Source organism: Magnolia sinica, chromosome 3 (assembly GCF_029962835.1).
Source record: "Magnolia sinica isolate HGM2019 chromosome 3, MsV1, whole genome shotgun sequence".
In the NCBI taxonomy this organism is placed as follows: Eukaryota; Viridiplantae; Streptophyta; class Magnoliopsida; order Magnoliales; family Magnoliaceae; genus Magnolia; species Magnolia sinica.
In genome coordinates, this window is record NC_080575.1 from 121136979 (window position 1) to 121158878 (window position 21900).

The 21900-nt window shown below is 39.0% G+C and overlaps 3 protein-coding genes and 2 non-coding genes across 5 annotated transcripts; all 5 read left to right on the forward strand.

Moving 5' to 3' along the window:
- The first annotated feature begins 257 nt into the window (after window positions 1-257).
- LOC131241019 (bifunctional riboflavin kinase/FMN phosphatase-like) lies at window positions 258-6167 on the forward strand. Its single transcript, XM_058239632.1, has 9 exons — window positions 258-512; window positions 600-786; window positions 1871-2001; window positions 3049-3118; window positions 3223-3288; window positions 3752-3906; window positions 3984-4615; window positions 5226-5318; window positions 5804-6167. Exons 1-7 carry the CDS (start codon window positions 425-427, stop codon window positions 4085-4087), a joined length of 801 nt encoding a protein of 266 aa, XP_058095615.1. The 5' UTR covers window positions 258-424; the 3' UTR covers window positions 4088-4615; window positions 5226-5318; window positions 5804-6167.
- LOC131239134 (olee1-like protein) lies at window positions 4652-12216 on the forward strand. Its single transcript, XM_058236691.1, has 6 exons — window positions 4652-4759; window positions 5226-5318; window positions 5804-5893; window positions 11085-11127; window positions 11483-11554; window positions 11894-12216. The coding sequence occupies exons 1-6, from the start codon at window positions 4652-4654 to the stop codon at window positions 12214-12216; spliced, it is 729 nt and encodes a 242-aa protein (XP_058092674.1).
- LOC131241911 (small nucleolar RNA U3) lies at window positions 6598-6809 on the forward strand. Its single transcript, XR_009169474.1, has one exon. It is a non-coding gene; the product is annotated as a small nucleolar RNA U3 (small nucleolar RNA).
- TRNAE-CUC (transfer RNA glutamic acid (anticodon CUC)) lies at window positions 8969-9041 on the forward strand. The gene has a single exon. It is a non-coding gene; the product is annotated as a tRNA-Glu (tRNA).
- Window positions 12217-15486: 3270 nt separating the features above from the next.
- Window positions 15487-21787, forward strand: LOC131241018 (bifunctional riboflavin kinase/FMN phosphatase-like). Its single transcript, XM_058239631.1, has 11 exons — window positions 15487-15656; window positions 15703-15806; window positions 15894-16080; window positions 18421-18551; window positions 18937-19006; window positions 19112-19177; window positions 19520-19674; window positions 19765-19860; window positions 20199-20338; window positions 20931-21023; window positions 21396-21787. The coding sequence occupies exons 2-11, from the start codon at window positions 15719-15721 to the stop codon at window positions 21507-21509; spliced, it is 1140 nt and encodes a 379-aa protein (XP_058095614.1). The 5' UTR covers window positions 15487-15656; window positions 15703-15718; the 3' UTR covers window positions 21510-21787.
- Window positions 21788-21900: the final 113 nt, after the last annotated feature.

The window sequence follows — 21900 nt, forward strand, 5'->3', positions numbered from 1 at the left end:
TACACTAGCCATTCCGCTTCCCAGGCCGCACCGAACTCGATGGATGGTTTGAAAGTCGGTCAGTCCAGTACGCAGTCGACCGTGGGCCCATCTTCGGCAGGAGCGTTGAGGCGGGCGCGGATTGCGTACTACCCCCGCCCGTCCCTAGCTCCGAACGGGCAGTTCTGTGGGCGGGCCCACCGTGATGTATCTTTGCATCCAAACCGTCTATCCCTTTTCTCAGATTATTTTAAGGCGCGCAGATTGGGCATTACCTCACCAATCCCAACTCCATCAGAGATTCAGAATACAAACCGCTTCACGTCGTTTCTTTCATTCCAATTCGATTCCCTTCTCACCCTCTAAAAATCCAGTCTCCCTCTCTTCATCCCCATTCATTCTAAAATCCAGACCCCTCTCTCTCTCTCTCTCTCTCTCTCTCTCAATGAAGGGCCATGGGCTTGACTGTCTGAGTCCTGAAACTAAAATCTCAGCCGTCATTTTCGATTTGGATGGGACCCTTTTGGACACAGGTCCTTTTTCAATTCCTGTTTCCATTTCATTCATGGGTTTTCTTTCTTTGGAGCTGGGTTTGTTGAATTTTCAGTCTTTGTTAACAGAGAAAGCTGCAGAGTATGTTTTGGAGGAATTCCTAGCAAAATATGGGAAAGAGCTGGATAGTGGGAAGGAAGATAAAAGGTCGGGAATGGGGCAGAACAAATCCGTGGCGACTATCCTCGAGGACTACGATCTCCCAGTGACAGCCAGTGAGTTTGTAAAGGAGGTCATGCCTTTGTATATGGCCAGGCAAGTCTTTCTTTCAGTTTTCAACGTTTTTATTTTGGTTCTTCTTTCCTTTTATCTTTTTCATGGGTTTCAATGCTGAAGTAGAAATTGAATAAGTACCATATACATAAATGACATTTATAAAATTCCAAGAAATTGGTATATAGAATTATAGATATCATCTTCATTTTTTTTTTTCTAATTCAATATACAGAGCACGTGAAAATTCTCTCATTAGAAAAAAAAAAATTTATTTAGGTTTTGACATATAACACCTTCCGTTTTCCACCCAAAGACAAACAAAAATCTCCCTTAGCATTTTCCCAAATAACACCTTCCATTTTGTTAAAAACCACTCTGCCATTAATTTTTTGGATGGTGCTATATGTCAAATTCTCTCTCTCTATCAGAGTGTGGTGTATCAATGTATATCAAAGGACTTTATCACTTCAACACCCCCCCGCACATGCCCCCCGTGGGAGAATAATATATTAGCGAGGCATATTTGCTGCTCTCGAGATTCGAACATAAGACCTTCCGCTTTGAGACCATGTCAAACAACCATTTACTCTAAAAGCTTAAGCTGTTAGAGTGTAGTGTATCAATGTATATCAAGGGACTTTATCACTTCAACAGTTTATATATCAGATGGCTAAAAGAAGAGATTAAGAGAATGTTGGTGTTTGAGAACGGGTGCTTAACGTCGGTGCATTTGAATGCACTGTTAATTTAAATAGAATCAAGATATACAAACTGATTGCAAACTGAGATTTTCGTACCAGATTGAAGCTCAAACCCTCTCATAATAAAGATTCATGTTGTTAGACAGAAGAAGAAGAAAAAACAAGCAAAGATCAACAGTCATCTAGCCTTTATGGCTATATCTCGCACATGGGTTGTTAAAATTCAAACAGTAAGATCATAAGTGGTCTTCAATGTTAGTATGAGAAAGGATTAAGTCTGCTAATGTAATTGCTTGTATTTCCATTCATAGAGATGGTAATGTTACCATGTTTTAAATGTAAAGTTGCATTAGCCAGTGGATGGATGGAATCAGTGTGGAATTTAGTCATTATAAATGCCTGATTTATTTCCCTTTTTATAGGTGTTCAAGTGCGAAAGCACTTCCAGGTGCTAATCGCCTTATCAGTCATCTCCACAAGCATAAAATTCCATTTGCACTTGCTTCAAACTCCAAAAGGGAGGGTATAGGGGGGAAAATCTCACACCAGAAAGGTTTCCATTTTATTTATTTATTGATATGGCCGTAAAGTTTTCCATTTTTCTTCACTTTTAAGATGTATTACCTCTGCAGCCTACACCTGAATTTTGTTTTAAGGTGTGTTTGGTTGCACCAGATATCATGAAATTTCATTATCTTTTGTCCAAACTAGGCTGATTAATCATGCTTTTTTTTTTTTTTTGTATATAGCTGTAAAGTTTTCCATTTTTCTTCACTTTTAAGATGTATTACCTCTGCAGCCTACACCTGATTTTTGTTTTAGGGTGTGTTTGGTTGCACCGGATATCATGAAATTTCATTATCTCTTGTCCAAACTAGTCTGATTAATCATGAAATTTCATGATAGTCGTTGCAAGCAAATGCAACCAAGCTGGAGCTCAACTAATCCTTAGTTGCATGATTCTTCTAGCCAGGTTTTTCTCCTGCTTCGAATTGTGTGTCGGATTCACGCTCTTGCTTGCTAACATATTAAAGCAAATGCTTCCTTGCTCCCTCACTCAACTATAGGCTAAACCTAATAGGAATGGACCCTATTAACTTTAAATAGTCCCGACCATCTAATGCATTTTTCTCTGTTGAGTTGACCTGATTAGCCTTAACAAGTTCTGTCCCTGTTTCATCAATCTGTTTTAAGTGAAAAAGGATTCTTCTGATAGACTGTAGTAAGGCCAATAAATCAGTTTGAACCTTGCACTTGAATGGAAAATTAAGAAAAAAAAGAAAAAGAAGTAATGGCAATATTGGTTATTTCCAATGCAGGGGCGTGTTAAGGAGGATTTTGTTAAATAAACCGGCGTACTGGAATAAAAAATGATGGAAGGGTACTTGGTTAAAAAATGTCCTGCACTCCAATTTCATAACTGATTGGATTATGGAATTCTCATCAGAAGCATATTTCCTGGTAGAGAGCTGGTAGAATCAGTGTAGTGTGTGTGAGTGATCCAGTGCTATACCTGGTATTGTTACCTTAAAAAAAAAAGTGAGAATATTTCCTGTTTCCCTTCCCATTTTAATCATGTGTCTTCCACAATGTGACATAGGTTGGACAGAATTATTTTCTGTGATTCTTGGAAGCGACCAAGTTGAATCTGGAAAGCCCTCCCCTGACTTGTAAGATATTTTGGCATGCTCAATATATTGGTAGATGTTTACAGATGACTATCTGTTTGTGTTCATACCTTCTTTCTTTCGGGTCTCTCCGATTTGTGATTTAGATTTCTAGAGGCTGCAAAGAGAATGGGTGCAGATGTGGCACACTGTCTGGTGATTGAAGACTCTTTGTAAGTCAAACCAAACAGCAACTATGTTCAATAGATTATATGAATTTCCATGAAATTTTTGCATATTAGATAGGTCTGCAGTTCCATGTTCTTTCAAGTGCTTTGTATCTGCTTAAACTTTGTAAGCGTTACCAGCACATTTCTCATTTATGATGGTTTGTTTGGTTGCTCCATTTCACCAAACTTAATGAAATACAATGAAAATTTGCACCAAATTAGACTGATTAATCATGAAATATCATGATATTTCATGTTCAGTGCGCAACCAAACACACCTTTAGTAATTAGTATTATAGTATTCTCAAAACGAATAGAAATACCATGGATTCTGTAAAAAAAAGGATGAAGACCTGCCCATGGTCGGTGGCAGCGGTTACTGCAACTGGAGTACTTGCACAAATTATATATGTCATTATTCATTTTGAAATAATCATGTAGTTTATTTATTTATTTATTTTATCAGGGTTGGTGTTAGAGCTGCCAAGAATGCTGGAATGAAGGTAGTGGCAGTCCCATCAAGTGTACGACAAGCTGACCGTTATTCCATTGCGGATTGCGTGCTTCATTCGCTTTTAGAGTTTCAGCCAGAGTTGTGGGGTTTTCCAGCATTTGAAGATTGTATATCTCTATTCAATTACTCCTCTAGTTCTTCTTTGTCGTGACACTGATCTCCTGAAGGACTTTGATTGTTTCAGGGGTGCAAAATGCATTGCCAATTGAACCCTTGTACATAAAATGTCTACTTAGCGGAATCACCCATGACAGCTCTGTGCCCCTGAGTATAATTCCAGGCAAGTAGGACTCTTTTCTTAACTTTAACAGAGGATTCTACACCCAATGGCATTGATTGGCATCGGCATATTAGTTTGAAAACTGCAAAAGATTTCGGTAGTGTTTGGATGTGCTGCTGAGTCATGGTTGGTGTACTTCCAAAGTGTGCCGACTGCTTAGTACCCTTTGTGTTTGGGTTGTGAAAAACAGAAACTGCTTCAAGCGGGCTTCTGTTTTCTTGATTTTTCCTCTGCAAATCATGATTACAACTAGGACGTGAAATCCCCTTACCTCAATCCCATTTTGCAGTAGAGAATCCTGTCCCATCTCGGGAACTGAGTGCACCCAAATGGACTCCTAGACATGTTTTGCACAAAGCTTTTTCATCTGTGTATTCTTTTGCCTGTAAACTACAGACCGAGCATCGGCCAAATCTCTTCCTGATCAAGTTTCGGGAGTTTACTTTGGTTGGGCGATACTCAGCACGCATGGGATCTTCAAGGCGGTGATGAGCATTGGATGGGACCTGCATACCGGTATTGCTAACAGAGTAATTGTGAGTAACCCATCATCTGTTGATTACTTGTGAAAGATGTCCTTATTTTCGGTGAAGCTTTTGGATTCTCAGAGTGATACTGACACCATATATGAAAAAAGCCATACTAGTTTATCGTTATTGGTTTCTTGTATTCTCAGCATTGTATAGCCAATATTTTTCTTGTTTTTGTAGTGTATTGATGACTTTTCAATACCGATCCACTTCTGGATCCACCAAATGTTGTAAACAATGGCATCCTTGAGCACATTTGGATGAACTGAATTGCAATATATCAAGACAGTAAAGAGGAAATTACCAACGTGGGGGCTTTACCATTGTAATTTATGATGACATCCAAGCAGTTAGCTGCGATTCCATTCATTTCATTTTGGAAGTGATTGTAATGGCAATTTGAGGGGCTAGTCCCTTATGAGTGAAGCAGGCTAGCATCATATTGGACATGTCCTCTTTATGAAACATGGTTATTGCAATCCATTTCAGCTGTGCATTCGAACAGCCACTTGCCTTTTGGATTTCTGGTGATTTTCCAATTTAAAATTTCACAATGGAGTGTTTTATTTATTTATTTATTTATTATTTATTATTATTATTTTAAAAACATTTTCAGCAAACATCTCTTGTTGGAGAATTCGCCAAGGATACATCTGGTGAGCAGCTGGAATTCTGGATTGTTGGCTACATCCGGCAACTGCGATGCGAGGTATTTCAATTAGATATCCTATTGGATGGAAAATTAGTAAACATAATCTGAGTCCACACCAAATCAATTAGATATGGCTATGCACTCATTTCCAACATCTGAAACCATGCTTTGAATGCTGACCATACCCTTCTGAACTAAATTCTCCAACCCATATGCCAATGATATACAAAGTTCCATTGATTGGAGTTGTGGGACCATTTTGGGCTGTGGTCCATCAATTAGACCGTTGAGATTGATGGGCATGTTAAGCTGGTAGCATATACCTAGGTTCACTTGGAACACCATTAATAAGTTTCAGCAGATTCATCAAATCCCATCCGAAATGGATGTTTGGGAGCCAGTTTCTGAAACTATCCGACTACCTAAATTCCAAAAATTCTCAATATCAAGTTTATTAGATGATGGTTAGATATTTTGGGTAATTTCTGCCTTCTGTATGTATCGTTGCCCATTCTAATTAGAATACATTTTCGCAAATGCAGGCAAATGTGTCGGCAGCTTTAGAAATATTTCCAGAAGACAAGAGCAATGCAGAGGCAGCTCTGGATCTTCCTATGTTCAGCTATCAGTTGGTGAAAGATTCTATGCAGGACCAATAAGCATTTTCTTTTTTCTTCTTTCCCAATACATGAAAGATGTAGCAAATGAAGACCATGTTTGTCTCCCTGCTATTTCAGGAGTGGAGAGACATAATTCTCTATTGTGACGTGTGATAGATAATGGGAAGTAAATGGTCTCACAGGGAAGGGTAGATGGTGAATCAGAGCTATCCATTTAGTGGGCTCTGCCTTAGTTGGAGCATGATTCAAAAACCGAACTTATACAATAATCCTATCCTTGGGCCCATGTATCGCGTATTGTCATGTGATTTTGAATTTGTACGGGTGGAACATGAGGTGGTTAGGTGATCTGCAGATTCTGAACCATTGATCTGAAATGGCCCATAAATCATCAAAGGGAAGTTATCATAAACACCCATCCTTTAGACTTTTCCCCTCTTGAACGTAGATGGTTGGTTGGAATTTTCTTTAAATTGGTTCTCGTGTACATTAATATAAGGGTTAGAATTGTCACCAAAAAGTGGGATACACCGTTCCCTTATCTGGCGTGGCCCACCATGTATTGAACATGACCCCAAAGTCCACGAGATTGGAAGATCTCGGACATCCATTCTCTGAGGCACTTTTTCCGTTGAATATCAAGCTGCTGAATCCCACATTGCTACGAGACTAGTTTTAAGATTCCTTTTTATATCATGAGATAGACTTTCTTTAGCACGACCTTACTTGAACAGGATCTGTTCTATAGGCTCGTACATCTGTATCCTTAAGTGCTAAGGAGACAGGCAACCAAGTCTGGTGGATGAGATAGGACCGTTAGATCAGAGCGTGATTAATGGCTGAGACCTCTTGTGGGTCAAAGCTGTAGAGGATCGTTCTCAGCTGTTTAAAAACCGGCTGGGGTGGTCTTACGGTTGTCTGACAGATTTCCCACAATTTTTATCTTTTACTGTGGGCCATCCAGGTCCCACCTAACCTCTACGTACTGTCGTTTCATACGGTTTGGTCAGGGGAACGAGACTGATTAACGGCTGAGATCCCTTGAAGGTCAAGGCTCGTGTAGAACGTCCTTGCAAGCTCATAGAGAGGTGTTATTTGATCGTCGGGGCTGGTGTAATACTCGGTACACACGCACATGGACATTTCATAGGTCTGCAGGAAGGTCCAAATCAACTGAAGGAATAGTGCGGCCCACTGCATATGTGGCACAGATCCAAAACTTCTGTGGCCCCCAATATTTTTTTAACGGTAGACGTGCAATTCAACTGTTTCCTGTGGTGTGGTCTATTTGAACATTATATATACCTAAAATTATCTGGTAAAATGGATGGACAGAGTGGATCAGATACTTGAATCATGGTTTTCCTCACAGAGTTTACTTAGTACGCTAAGCATAGTAAGTTACTCACTACGCAATGAGCTTCCATTTCGGGTTGTAGGTTCAGTTGATTTCCAGTGTATAACCTAATATATGGTGGAATTTGTTATTTAGGTGGTTTAATTCGAGGTAGTATGAAAGTTTTTCCCTGGCATCTTTTGCAAATTTTATCTAATCTAATAAGAGCTTCTCTAAAAAGAAAGAATTAAGATTTCTTGTTCTAGCTTTTGTTTTACAATAAGCTCATTTAGTAAAATTACTTTCATTTGATAAATTACTTTTTTTTATAACTTAAAAATAGTTCTAATTTGAAATAAATATGTTTTGTAAAATACTTAAATAAGAGATTATTTCAAAAGAGTGTTGTTGTCATTTTTAAAAATTGAAACAACTGTATTATAATCAATTGGGATTGTTTGAATTTTGGCCATTGATTAAATAGCTAAAAATCATTCAATTAAGAAGAGTGGGCAGTCAGAAGTGGGACCCACCTTTGATGTGGATTGCCTATCATGTGGGCCCATCTTTGATGTGCACCATCCGTGGCCCCCTTTTAATGCGGGCCATCGATCATGTGGGTCTACATTTGATGCCATCCATCATGTGGGTCGTACCTTCGATGTGGACCATCCATTATGTTGGGCTGCCTTGGATATGGGTGGTCCATCCTATGAGACCTTTGATGTGGACTATCTATGTATGTGGCTCACCTTCAACATGGGTCATTCATTGTATGGGTTCACCTCTAATGTTACTATCCATTGAGTGGGCTGACCTTCCATGTTCACCATCACATGGGTCCCCTCTTTGATATTGGCCATCTATCATCTTTATAGGTTGTTTATTATGTAGGCTCACTTTTGATGACAACTGTCTATCATGTGGGTCAATCTTCAATGTTCACCATCTATCATGTGGGTTCCACCTATAAATACGACTATCTAGCCCACCTTCATTACCGATCATGTGCCCACTTTTGATGTCAACCACCCATTATGTGGGCCAATATTCAATGTCCACCATGTAATGTGGTTCCTGCCTTTGATGTGGACCTTTATCAAACGTGGCTCACCTTTAATATGGGTCCTTCATCATATGGCCCACCTTCAATGTCAACCGTCCAACTGTAACGATGCGTCCGTGCTCTCGAGGGAGCCAGCGGCTGCAACATATGTACCTATTGATCCATTGTGATGTTTACGTGAAATCCATTCCGTTCATCATTTGCAACAGATTATTGCAAGACTCAAGCCAAGAAATCAGGCTCATCTACAACTTAAGTGAGCCACACCACGGGGAACAGTTGGATAGGTTGCACGCCATTAAATCTTCTTGGGGCCCGCTGAAGTCTTTCATAAAGCAGATAGTTGCATTTTCCCTTCACCTTCCATGTACTCGCTCTATGAATGGGTTGGATGTCGATGTCATGTAAAAAATCAAAGTGGGCCCTGCAAGATTTCATTGGTGGAGACTCTACACATGTGGTGTGGCCCACGATCCACATGATTTTTAGGTTCATCTTCTAAAATGGGGCTGGCTCAAGTGAATGTACAGTTTGGATGCCACATATGCTTTATGGAGGAATCCAAAAGAGATTCATGTTACCTGTGTTGGAGGCAAGTATACTAATACGTGCTCCTGTGAGAGGCGATGGGCGAATCATACATGTTTATCCTACTTTTAAATTCCATGTGCATATCTCACAACATTCCGTTGTAGTCTAGTTGGTCAGGATACTCGGCTCTCACCCGAGAGACCCGGGTTCAAGTCCCGGCAACGGAAACTCTTTTTTGTATTGTTTTTTTAACAGTACTTCCAACTTTGATGCGTTTTAGCATGCTTTTCACACGCGTGTTGCGACAAAGAATGCAGAAAGTTTCACCTGATGGATCTGTTAGAAGGGGACGAGATCGAGTGCACCTGGCAGGGCACTTGAACTTCTCTTCTTTGCATTGGCCTTTTTAACACATGCAATGTCCACTTTTGGAAGCATGGGCCATTTGGACGGAACGCTCATTTAGAAGGGATTACACGCATCTGCTTTAGCTACAAGGTGTCTTCCATTAAAAAACTAAGTGGAAGTGAGAGTGAAAAGTCAAGATTCTCGTCGGTGAAATAAAGATTATACTCTTTTAAAGTGTGTTACACATTTGATACATGCGCGTGATACTTTTTTAACTGATGGTATAGATGTTAATTAGCAGGTAATTTTTCCCTGGGCTGCTTCGCTAAGTGGTTGAAGTCCCGTTTGATATTTGCATAGGTCAAATGGTGTGTGTTATACTTGTGAGAACTTTTTGAGAATTCATCTCACGTGATGTGAGTTTAAAATCTGAACGGTCCATGCGATGCATCACCTGATGAAACCTAACTTATACTTTGATCCAAAACTTGGTGGGCCATGGAAAAAGAAAGCAATTTCCTCCCTTGATTGTATCTCTCTTTTCTATGGCCCAGAGTTTTACATCAGTGTGAAAATTGGTCTTGTGGGGTTTCATGGGATGCCATATCACATGGACTGTTCGGATTAGACACCCAAGCATCTCTCTCTCTCTCTCTCTCTCTCTCTCTCTCTCTCTCTCTCTCTCTCTCTCTATATATATATATATATAACTAGAGTTTACTTAGACTTCTGATGTGATAAGATCCAGACTTAGACTTTGTATGTAAACCTGCCACACTGTATGCTTAGTTGATATGGGCAATAACATATAAAGGCTTATATCCGAATTTCAAAGTTCATTCAGAACCAATTCCATACATGAACCTCACGGAGGGGTTGAAAAGAGAATATATGATTTCTTAGTTATTTAGTTGTCACGGGCAATAGCACATGAAGTCTCAGATCTAAAGTCTATTCATATCCAATAAAACTAATACCTAATACGTAAGACTTCCATACTTGAACCTTATAGAGGGGTTGAAAGGAGGCTCATCACATGAAGGGCTGGATCATGTCCCATTGAATATCCCACATTTCTAACAAAGATGCAAGCGTTTGGGTAGATGATACAGTCGATCCATCCACCGCAGTAATCGTCGTAGTGTGATGTATTGATCCGAACCAGCCATCTGGTGGGACCTATCATGGATATCTGATGTTTCAAAAATCACACATAACACCTGATACAAAGCACATATATACGAACCTAAACCTTCAGCTACTCCTGTTCTGTACCAATATTGGATTAAAATCTACTGAACAGACAACTAGGATCATGCAATCCATGTGTGTTTTCGACCATCCGAATATCCAAAGCAGGGCCCACTAGATAGAAAGCATAGATCAATACATCACCTGCCACGTGTACTGTAGAGAGACAACTCTACATATTCGGGTCCCACTCTCTACCGTATCTTCTCCCACAATATGATATGAAAGCGCATGCAGTTAGTTTTACAAACATTTGCTGATTGGATCCACCGAGGAAACCCGACAAGGAATGAGTCAACTCACTCTCCACCCTCCAATCTCATCGGGAAAAAAATCATCCCTCCAAATTAACTTTTACCCCCTCTTCTATAAAACTCGTACTCGATAGTCCCTTTTTCCACCCAACGTCAACCCTCATTAAACAATTGTGGGACTTAATCTATATGCGGAATAGGCTCACGGATCTGTCTGTGCATGGGACATGACGATTAAGGGTTTAGATAGCGTACCTAGATGAGACGCCACCATGGAAGCCGAATAAGAATACCAGAATACCAGAATTTCTGTAGAGCTTACGATCTTCCTCTCCTTCACACTCTTTTTGCAATTCATAAGATGGGACTCGAATTTCTACTATAGTGTAGGATCGGGGACCTAACTCTCTTTTATAGAAACTGTGGAGGGGGAGTTCGAAACCCATCAAAACTCCCTCTACCACCCTCCACATTGTTGTGTCCCAGTTCGACTCAAATTGCTGTCTACGTAAACAATTATAACATTCCAACCCTAATACGCATTGTTGCGCAATCAGAATTGCACAGCGAATCATATGAAGTGGGGCCAACTGGTCTACTCAATCATCTAGTCCAACTGAATGACAATCTAGACTGTTGATCAGTAAGCCCCACTAAATAGAGTTCTTACAACAATTCCATAGATAAAAATTTAAGAACTTTCTTTTTATCTTTTATTTTTATTTTCCAATGGAAAAATCTCAATCTCTTCTCATTGTAGCTGCCAGCATGGTTTTTTGCCTTTTTCGGGTTCACCTACGGCCATGATTACTTATTTGTAGAAGGGAAAGTTTATTGTGACACATATCGCATCAGATTCAAAACCCGCGTTAGTGAAAACATTGCTGGTAAAAGTCTCTTTAAAGTCAATGTCATATTCTATTTATTAGAATTTGCATTCTTTGCTTGCCACAATCAGAAAAACCCTGTTTTCCTCTATTGTGATTGGTTCACTCAGAAAAAACATATTTTCCTCTATTGTGATTGGTTCACATCATCACTGACATTGTTAGCACCGCTACATTTAAATGTAGCATGTGATGATGTGACCCAATTAAATTGCAACAAGGAGGGTTTTCCTACTTTGTCAAGGAAAGGATCTAGATTCTATTTATCATGGAAGTGTTGTTATTATGGTCAATGAATAATTTATAACGGACCATAAATTTATATTAATGGTGTTTCAGGAGCCAAAGTACGGATCGAGTGCATCGACAGGTCTACTGGGCTCATGACTTATAGCATTGGAGGGCTAACAGATGAGTCAGGCACTTATTGGATTCCCGTGGAAGGGGACCATCAAGCTGATATTTGTGAGGTGGTGGCGATTGGCAGCAACCATCCCAACTGCAATGAGGTGGATCTTGGACGTGATCGTGCACGTGTTCTCCTCACTAAGAACAATGGAATATCTTCCCATTCTCGCTATGTAAATGCATTGGGGTTCATGAAGAAAGAAACTCTTGATGTGTGTCCGGACATTTTTAAAGAATTAGGAATGGCTGGATAAAATCTGCTTATCATTTTCTTCAGCATTTTATGAGTGTAATGAAAATTGAATTATTTAAGATATGAAATTAATTTCATTTTTAATTAATAATTTTTTTCTATGATATGCAAGTCTGATTAAATATATGCTATTAGTAGATATGACAAGTTCAATGTAGGTGGAGGTAGACAGAAGTATGCAAGGCATGGGAGTTAGGGGTAGATAAAGGAGTTGTAAAAAGGAGTTCATAAAATGGAAGAGTGTGATGGTTGATATATACCAACGTAGATTTCGTCTAGCAGGTCCCGTGACAATGAAAAACCACCTTATGCATGCATCATGCGTAGAACCCATAGTGAAAAAGTAAAGAATCCCTGCATGAATGATGAAAAAAACACAATCTTCGGTCATCATTTAAGAGATTTAAGTTTTTGTGTCTTGAGCAAGTTTCAGAGAGAGAGAGAGAGAGAGAGAGAGAGAGTTATTCACTACAATGTTGATTCGGAAACAATGCTTTTATAGTTTTTTTTTTTTCTAAAATTTTGAAAGCTACCATTTCCATTTCCCTGCCGTTAGAAACATTAATTTTCAGGAATTTGACAAAAAAAAGAAAAAGAAATGTTCCTCCTTCCATGAAATGATCAGCATGACAACCACATCTACCACCTATCATCTTCACGTGCCCGGCCTACATCTGCCGTTATAAGTATCTTTAAGAAACTCACATGTGCCAATGCCCAGCATTTGCAACTACCCATCTTCAACACGTCAACACGAGACATGACAACATTACCATTATCTTCAAGTGATTCACGTGCACTTATACATCAATATTTTGAAAATCTTGTGAAAAGTAAACAAAAAGAAAAATATTTTTCAGGAATCTCAAGATAGAAACGTAATACTTTAAAATATGGGCAGTTTTGGTTTCTGTGATTGTATTGTGAATTTATCCCTATATTATCCCTATAGTTATTTACTTAAAATTTTTAATTATTTATTAACTTATAATAAATATTTAATTTATAGCCAGGTTTTGGCTATACTTCCCTAGAAAAGCATAAAAGTTGAAAGCCTCTTGACGAACTCCTGAAAAAAGAATTTTACTATGCAAAGATGTGCCCTTGTGCAAGCTTGTATTATGTAAACACATACCACCATCCATCTTCCAGCGCTGTACACGTGTTACATTTGAATGTGTAAAGAATGTACCACCAAACATCTTCAAGTGATCCACCCATGCCAAATTTCCATGCACCATTGTCCATCCTCAAGCACCTTACATGTGTTACAATTCAACCTAATAAATAAGGTGGACACATACAAACACTGCTAATAGTAATGCAGGAAGTATTGGGCAATGCACTAAAAGCTTTATAATGGTAAGGAAAGCACCAAAGATCCTTTTATTTAGACCCTCCTAGATAAACAGACCTAAGACCTCCAAATGAATTACCCTGCATCTCACAGGTCCCGTGGTGGGATCCCGTGGGCTACCTTGCATCTCACAGGTCTCACACACTAGGACTCATCCCGTGGCCATTCTGTATCTCATATAACCCACCTCGTAAGCCACCCCATCCCAATGAGATGTAAAATTGCTGAGGTGGCAGGCCGCTCAACCACTGCCAAAAAGGAATTAGAAAGAACTGACCGAAGAGTACTTGAAAACATATATAGTTTAATAGATTTAACAAGAAAAATCAAACAAAAAGAAAATCTCTACAATATATAACAGGTAAGTTGAGCAGCAGATATTTAAATACTATTAGGGCTGGCTTGGATGCACTAAAAAGCTTCATGAAAAAAGCAGTTTCAAGTCTGCTTCCTGCCACACTGATTGAGTTGGTGTTTTAGTACCTATTTTACTGAGCAGGAACTGAGGCAAAGGTTTATAATTAAAGTGCATCCAAATGGCCTTTTTGGCCCCGACGCACTTTCATACGGTGTCCAAATTACATGCATTATTGAAAGGGAGACATCAAAGGACTAATTAGACAAAAGGGAGTGATTTGATACTCTGACTGCCTTGAATGCCTTGTGGGCGTCACCGAAAAATGACTAAGTGTGGATCGTCTGTGCTTTCAGCACAGGCAAATTCTGGGCTGTTGTTTCTCATTGGTCCTTAAATGAGCTGAAAAAACAGATGAGCGGCATAGATATGCTACACATTTATCAAGGTGGGCCCCACACAGTAAGGGTAACACCCACTAAGCTGTGATTATTGGACACGTTATGGATAGAGAATGTGTTCAATGTCTTATTGATCAAGAGATCCTGACCAGCCAATTCGTGGCTATTGAATGGATGTTTAGAAGCATAACATCTGAACGGTCCAAATTTCATGGTGAACCACATATATTTAAGATGGGCCTAAGCCTTTTTTAAGCGTTTTCAGCCTTGGTAGTTGGCCCATCACCCCACTAATTGAATCTTGCCACGTGACGATATTCAATTGGTGGGGCATGTGCTGTCAGAGATGAGCCTGAGCCTTTTTAACCGTTACATCTCTGACATTGTGGACCCACAAATGAATCTTACCACGTCTTTTCGCCACTGTATCTGCACCCCTTTTTACCACGGCCGTTGATTCTTCTCCTTGTCTTTACGTAGGCTATCCAAGGGTTAATACAGTCCTATATATAATCATTGATTTTTTAATCAAATCTATAGATCATAACCGTTAACGGTTTATATTGGTGAGGCCCACCCAATGGGTCTTGTACGAGGGAATTCTGATAGTATATTTGGATCAAATAGCACAAGCCTTTCAACGGCCTGCGTTCACGGCGGTTGGATGTTGCCAACACGCAATGTCCACGTCGAACGTGGAATATCCGTATCAGACACCCATAACTTATTCTATACATATGGTGGAACTGGAACACGGTAGAGCACTCTATCCAACCGTCCATGTTTCAAGTGATCTCATCAATCGAAACGGATCATCTAATCGAGCCTACTTAAGATGGACTGTATTTTAAAACTCATTAGAATTATCTTATCTTCATTAGAACGAACCTATCCATCTAATTAACATCATTCAAACTGATAGTAAAAAAGCAAAACCATTTGACGGTCGACAAAACTAAAATTACAGAAAAGCAACGGTATAACTATCTAGTAGGGGGGAGATTATTAAAAAAATGGGCAATCCATGATAGGTCTAACTAGATGGATGGCTCTGATCGAAAATATGCACTGCCACGTGTACATTGGAGGCACGTTCTGCGATATCATCGCCAAGAAGAACATGCTCTAATGCTCTTTCCCACTCTCTCTGCGAAGGCGGGAAGCAGAAGCAAATAAAAAGGAAATTCCTATTCTCCCACCAATCCCATTTCCATCAGAATACAAACCGTTTCACGACCTTTTTTCCATTCCAATTCGATTCCTTTCTCCCCTTTAAAAACCCAATCGCTCTCTCTCTCTCTTCATCTCCATTCATTCCAAAATCCAACCTCTCTCTCTCTCTCTCTCTCTCTCTCTCTCTCTCTCTCTCTCTCTCTCTCTCTCTCTCTCAATGAAGGGTCATGGGCCTGACTCTCTTAGTCCTGAAACTAAAATATCAGCAGTCATTTTGGATTTGGATGGGACTATTTTGAACACAGGTACTTTTTCAATTCCTGTCCCCATTTCATTCATGGGTTTTGTTTCTTTTGAGCTGGATTTTTTGAATTTTCGGTCTTTGTTCACAGAGAAAGCTACAGAGAGTGTTTTGGAGGAATTCCTAGCAAAATATGGGAAAGAGGTGGATCCTGGGAAGGAAGAGAACAGGTTGGGACAGATGCATAATGAATCCGCGGCGTCTATCGTCAAGGACTACGATCTCCCTTTGACAGCCAGTGAGTTTTCAAAGGAGATCATGCCTATGTATACGGCGAGGCAAGTCTTTCTTTCAGTTTTCCAATCTATTCTTACTCTGGCATTTTTCTTTTGGTTCTTCTTTCCTTTCTCTTTTTTTTTTTTTTGGTGTGTTTTAATGCTTTTTTTTTTCTTTGGGCATTTTCTGTTTTGAAGTGAAATTTGAATAAAGTACTATATACAGAAATGCTATGTATAGAATTGGATAGTCCAATATGTTCAATCCCCTATTATTATTATTATTATTATTTATTTATTTAAAAGAAAAGAGAAACAATTCGCAGTTTATATATCAAATGGGTAAAAGATGAGAGTGAGAAAGAGAATGTTGGTGTTTGAGTATGTGTACTTAACCGCACAAACATTTAGGGTGCATTCATAATGTAAGGGCTTGTTTGGGAAATTATATTTGGAATGCATTGGAATCCAAATCACAATTACATTGGAATCAAGGTAATTTTGAATCCTCAATTGTGTTTGGCAGCTTGTTATTGGAATGCACTGGAATCTAAAACTTGTGTTCCAATTCTTGCAATTGGAATGCATTGGAACTCTCTAGTATATTCATAGGAAACTGAATTTGATCAAATAAATCAGCTTTAAAGATATACTTTGGCCAAAAATGAGGAAATTCCAAGCTTTGGGTAGGCTATAAATGTAAGGATCACAAACGAGTGACTTGTCAATGCTTTTTAACTGTCCATTTTGATGGCCAACATTTGGAGAGTTCATTATATTGGTGTGATTTTAGTTTTGCATCTGATAATTGAATTGTTTGTGGGTATCATCAGTGTGCCACATGTATAGTGGATAAGTAGCCTAGCGACACCTTTATTACACATGCGATTCTCCTCCTTTAAAAAGGAAGCCAAAAAAGGCATTTCACTTCAATTACACTGGAATCATAGTAAAAAGGTGCGATTTCAAAACACACCAAAACTATGAATTTCATTTACCTCTGAAGCCATGCCTGCCAAATGATGGATTTGGGGAAAAATCCCCCCAAATCCTCTCAAATCCCCTCAAACACACCCAAAATACAAGGTGCCAAACGACCCCTAAATAGAATCAAAATATATTGAAACTGATTGCAAACTCCAATTTATGTACCAGATTGAAACTCAAACCCTCTCATGATAAAGATTCAAATTCTTAGATAGAAGAAGAAGAAGAAACAAGCCAAGCTCAATAGTCTAGCCTTTATGCTAGAAATTACACAAGCAGCTCTTCAATTCTTCCACGGTAGAAAACCTCTCAGCAAATTCTTATTGAGAAAGAAATCTTCATAGAAATCTTTATAGAAATCTGTATAGGCTTTACATGTGTAGAATCCTCGTTGAATATTGCTATTCCTAATCTAAGAAAGTTCAAGGAAACTGAAACCAAAAAGGCCTACAGCTAAACAGATAAGGAAACTTCTTAGAAATGGTCTGGACTCCAACTACGCACACCAAGCCGGACCCCTTCAGTGCCTCTTCTTTTGCACATGTGTGGAACATGCACATCTAGGATGGGTGTGATTGCATCAACTATCAATCTGAATTGCACTAATTAGTCTGATAAATTGGAAATCAACACATTGTTATCCCCTTCCTTTGCAGTAATATCAACGGAATGGGTCTCGAAAGGATGTTGCTACAATTCAAGTGCTCTTCCTCATTAGAGTTTCTGCATTTTCTGTTGTTTAAACTGAAGGTTGGCAATTAGATTCACTTGTGCATTCAAACACAGCCTCATGTACAGGGGAATTGGGTGAGAGTCATGAGGTAAAGATTCAATGCTGTTTTCAACTATGAATCCTGTCCGAATTTGGAATAGGAAATGCCAAACCCAAATGCAAGTGATCTCGTAATGACCAATTTCATTCTACCCCACAAATCCATTTCTGTAGATGGTTGGTTGTGAATTTGTATCTAGATTGAAGGTACATTGAACTAGCTTACTATGCCTTCGGCGTTATTAGGTAGGTGAGAAACGTTGATCAGGATCTGTGGTCCAGCAAATACATTGGCAGAGATTTGTGATCCATGCCTACTGAATTGCCATTCCACGGTAGAAATATATCAGTCCTTAAAATATTTCATGTTTCTATATTTGTGTGCATGTATAAGCATCTGTGCCATCCACAAAATCTATTTCTCGCATATGGGTTGTTTGTTAATTCAAATAGTAATATCATAAGTGATTTTCATTGTTATGATGAGAAAGGATTAAATCTGCTAATGTAATCGTTTGTGTTTCCATTCATAGAGATGATAATGTTATCATGTTTTAAATGTAAAGTTACATTAGCCAGTGAATGAATGCAATCAATGTGGAATTTGGACATTCTAAATGCCTGAATTATTTTCATTTTTATAGGTGGCCGAATGCAAAAGCACTTCCAGGTGCTAATCGCCTTATCAGTCATCTCCATAAACATAAAATTCCGTTTGCACTTGCTTCGAACTCCAAAAGGGAAAATATAGGGGAGAAACTCTCACACCATAAAGGTTTCCATTTTTTTTTATTTTTTTTCGAATAGCAGCAAAGGTTCCATTTTTTCCTTCACTTTCAAGAATATCTCTGCAGCCTACACCTGATTTTTGTTTTAGGGTGTGTTTGGTTGCACCAGATATCATGAAATTCCATGATCTTCTGTCCAAACTAGGCTGATTAATCATGAAATTCCATGATATTCATTGCAACCAAGCTGTAGCCCGACTAAACCTTAGTTGCATGATCCTTCTAACCAGGTGTTTCTCCTGCTTCAAATCCCTTTTAAGAGATGTTCTGCACTCTAATTCCATAACTGATTGGATTATGGAATTCTCATCAGAAGCATATTTCCTGTTTTCGTTCCTAATTTAATCATGTGTCTTCCACAATGTGACACAGGTTGGACAGAATTATTTTCAGTGATTCTTGGAAGCGACCAAGTTAAATCTGGAAAGCCGTCCCCTGACTTGTAAGATATTTTGACATGCTAAATGATATTGCCAGACAATTACAGATGACCAAATGTTTCTGTTCATACCTTCTTTCTTTTGGGTCTCTCCAATTTGTGATTTAGATTTCTAGAGGCAGCAAAGAGAATGGGTGTAGATGCAGCGCACTGTCTGGTGATTGAAGACTCTCTGTAAGTCAAACCAAACAGCAACTATGTTCAATAGATTACAGTTCCATTGCAGTGTGTTTGGTTGCTCCGTTGCAACAAGTTTCATGAAATACAATGAAATTTGCACCAAATTAGATTGATTAATCATGAAATGTCATGATATTTGATGTTCAGTGCGCAACCAAACACACCATTCGTAGTTAGTGTCATAGTATTCTCAAAATGAATAGAAATACCATGGAATCTATATAAAAGGATGAAGACTTGCCCATGGTTGGTGGCAGCAGTTACTGAAACTGGAGTACATGCACACATAATCCATGCCGTTATTCATTTTCAATTAACCCCGTAGATTTTTACCAGGGTTGGTGTTAGAGCTTCCAAGAATGCTGGAATGAAGGTAGTGGCAGTCCCATCCAGTGTACGACTAGCTGACTGTTATTCCATTGCGGATTGTGTGCTTCATTCGCTTTTAGAGTTTCAACCCGAGTTGTGGGGTCTTCCAGAGTTTAAAGATTGTATATCTCTTTTCAATTACTACTCTAGTTCTTCTTCATCAAGATACCAATCTCCTGAAGGTATGATCTGAAGGACTTTGGTTGTTTCAGGGGTGCAAAATGCATTGCCGATTGAACCCTTGCACGTAAAAGGTCTACTTAGTGGAATCCCCAATGACAGCTCTGTGCCCCTGAGTATAATTCCAGGCAAGTAGGACTCTTTTCTTAACTTTAACAGAGGATTCTACACCCAATAGCATCGATTGGCATCAGCATATTCGTTTAAAAACTGCAAAAGATTTCGGTAGTGTTTGGATGTGCTCCTCAGTCATGGTTGGTGGTGCTCCCAAAGTATGCTGACTGCTTAGTACCCTTTGTGTTTGGGTCGTGAAAAACAGAAATTGCTTCCAGCGTGCTTCTACTTTCTTGATTTTTCCTTTCCAAATCCTGTCTCATCTTGTGAACTGAGAGCACCCAAATGGACTTCCCGACATGTTCTGTGCAAAGCTTTTTCATCTGTGTTTTCTTTTGCCTGTAAACTACAGACCGAGCTACAGCCGTATCTCTTCCTGATCAAGTTTCCGGAGTTTACTTTGGTTGGGCGATACTTAGCACACATGGGATTTTCAAGGCGGTGGTGAGCATTGGATGGGAGCTACGTGGAGGCATTGCTAACAGAGTAATTGTGAGTAACCTTTCATCTGTTGATTACTTGCTAAAGATGTCCTGATTTTTCAGTAAGATTTCGGATTCTCAAAATGACACTGAAACCATATATTGAAAGCCATCCTACTTTATCTTTATTGGTTTCTTGTATTCTCAGCATTGTATAGCCAATATTTTTCTTGTTTTTGTGGAGTATTGGTGTCTTTTGAAACCGATACACTTCTGTTTCCACCAAATGTTGTAAACAATGGCATCCATGAGCACATTTGATTGCTCAATTGAGCCGAATTCCAATATATCAACACAGTAAAGAGGAAATTACCAATGTGGGGGCCATACCATTGTAATTTGTGATGGCATCCAGGCCGTTAGTTGCTATTCCCTAAGTTTCATTTTGGACTTCAAATGATGTAATGGCAATTTGGGGGGCCAGTCCCTTATGAATGAAGCAGGCTAGCACCACATTGGACATGTCCTCTTTATCAAACATGGTTATCGCAATCCATTTCAGTCGTGCATCCAAACAGTCCCTTGCCTTTTGGATTTGTGGTGATTTTCCAATTCAATTTTTTCACAAAGGAGTTCTTTTTCTTTTTTTTCCACATTTTCAGCAAGCATGTCTTCTTGGCGAATTTGACAAGGATATTTCTGGTGAGCAGCTGGAATTGTGGATTGTTGGCTACATCCGGCAACTGTGCAGTGAGGTATTTCAGTATGTTATCTTTTTGGATGGAAATTTAGTAAACATAATCTGAGTCCGTACCAGATCAGTTAGATATTGCTATGCACCCATCACCAACATCTGAAATTGGGCTGGTAGCATGGTATATATACCTAGTTTAACTTGGAACACCATTAATACCTTTCAGCATATCTATAAAATCCCATCAGAAATGGATGTTTGGGAGCCAATTTCTGAAACTATCTGACAACTTAAATTCCTAAAATTCTACTGACGCCAAAACCCTTCACTCAATATCAAGTTAATCATATGTTTGTTAGATATTTTGGGTAATTTTTGCCTTCTGTATGTATTGCTGCCCCATTCTAATTAGAATGCATTTTTGCAAATGCAGGCAAATGCATCGACAGCCTTCGAAATATTTCCAGAAGACAAGAGTAATGCAGAGGCAGCTCTGGATCTTCCTATCTTCAGCTATGATGAGGATCTTCCTATATTCAGCTATTAGTTGGCGCAAGATTCTATGTAGAACAATGCCACCTCCAATGAGCATTTTCTTACTTTCTTCTAAATGCATGAAAGATGTAGCAAATTAAGCCCATGTTTGTCTCATGGCTATTTCAGGAGCGGAGAGAGAAATTTCAATTTTGGAACTTCCTCTCTTAGTAGGAAGAGCATTGCTTTCATCATTCTTGGAAATCGAAAGCCTGAAAATTGTGAATTGTTTTTTCTTGGAAGCTGAGATTGCATTGAGAAGATGAGGAGATAATGCTGTTTTGTGTTTTATGTGCATTGTGTTATGGTATTGTTGTCTTAGCATGTTGTATTAACTGTCCATTTTACTATATTATATGATAATATTGTTAGCATAATCTCTGAAGCTGTTGATATTATGTGGC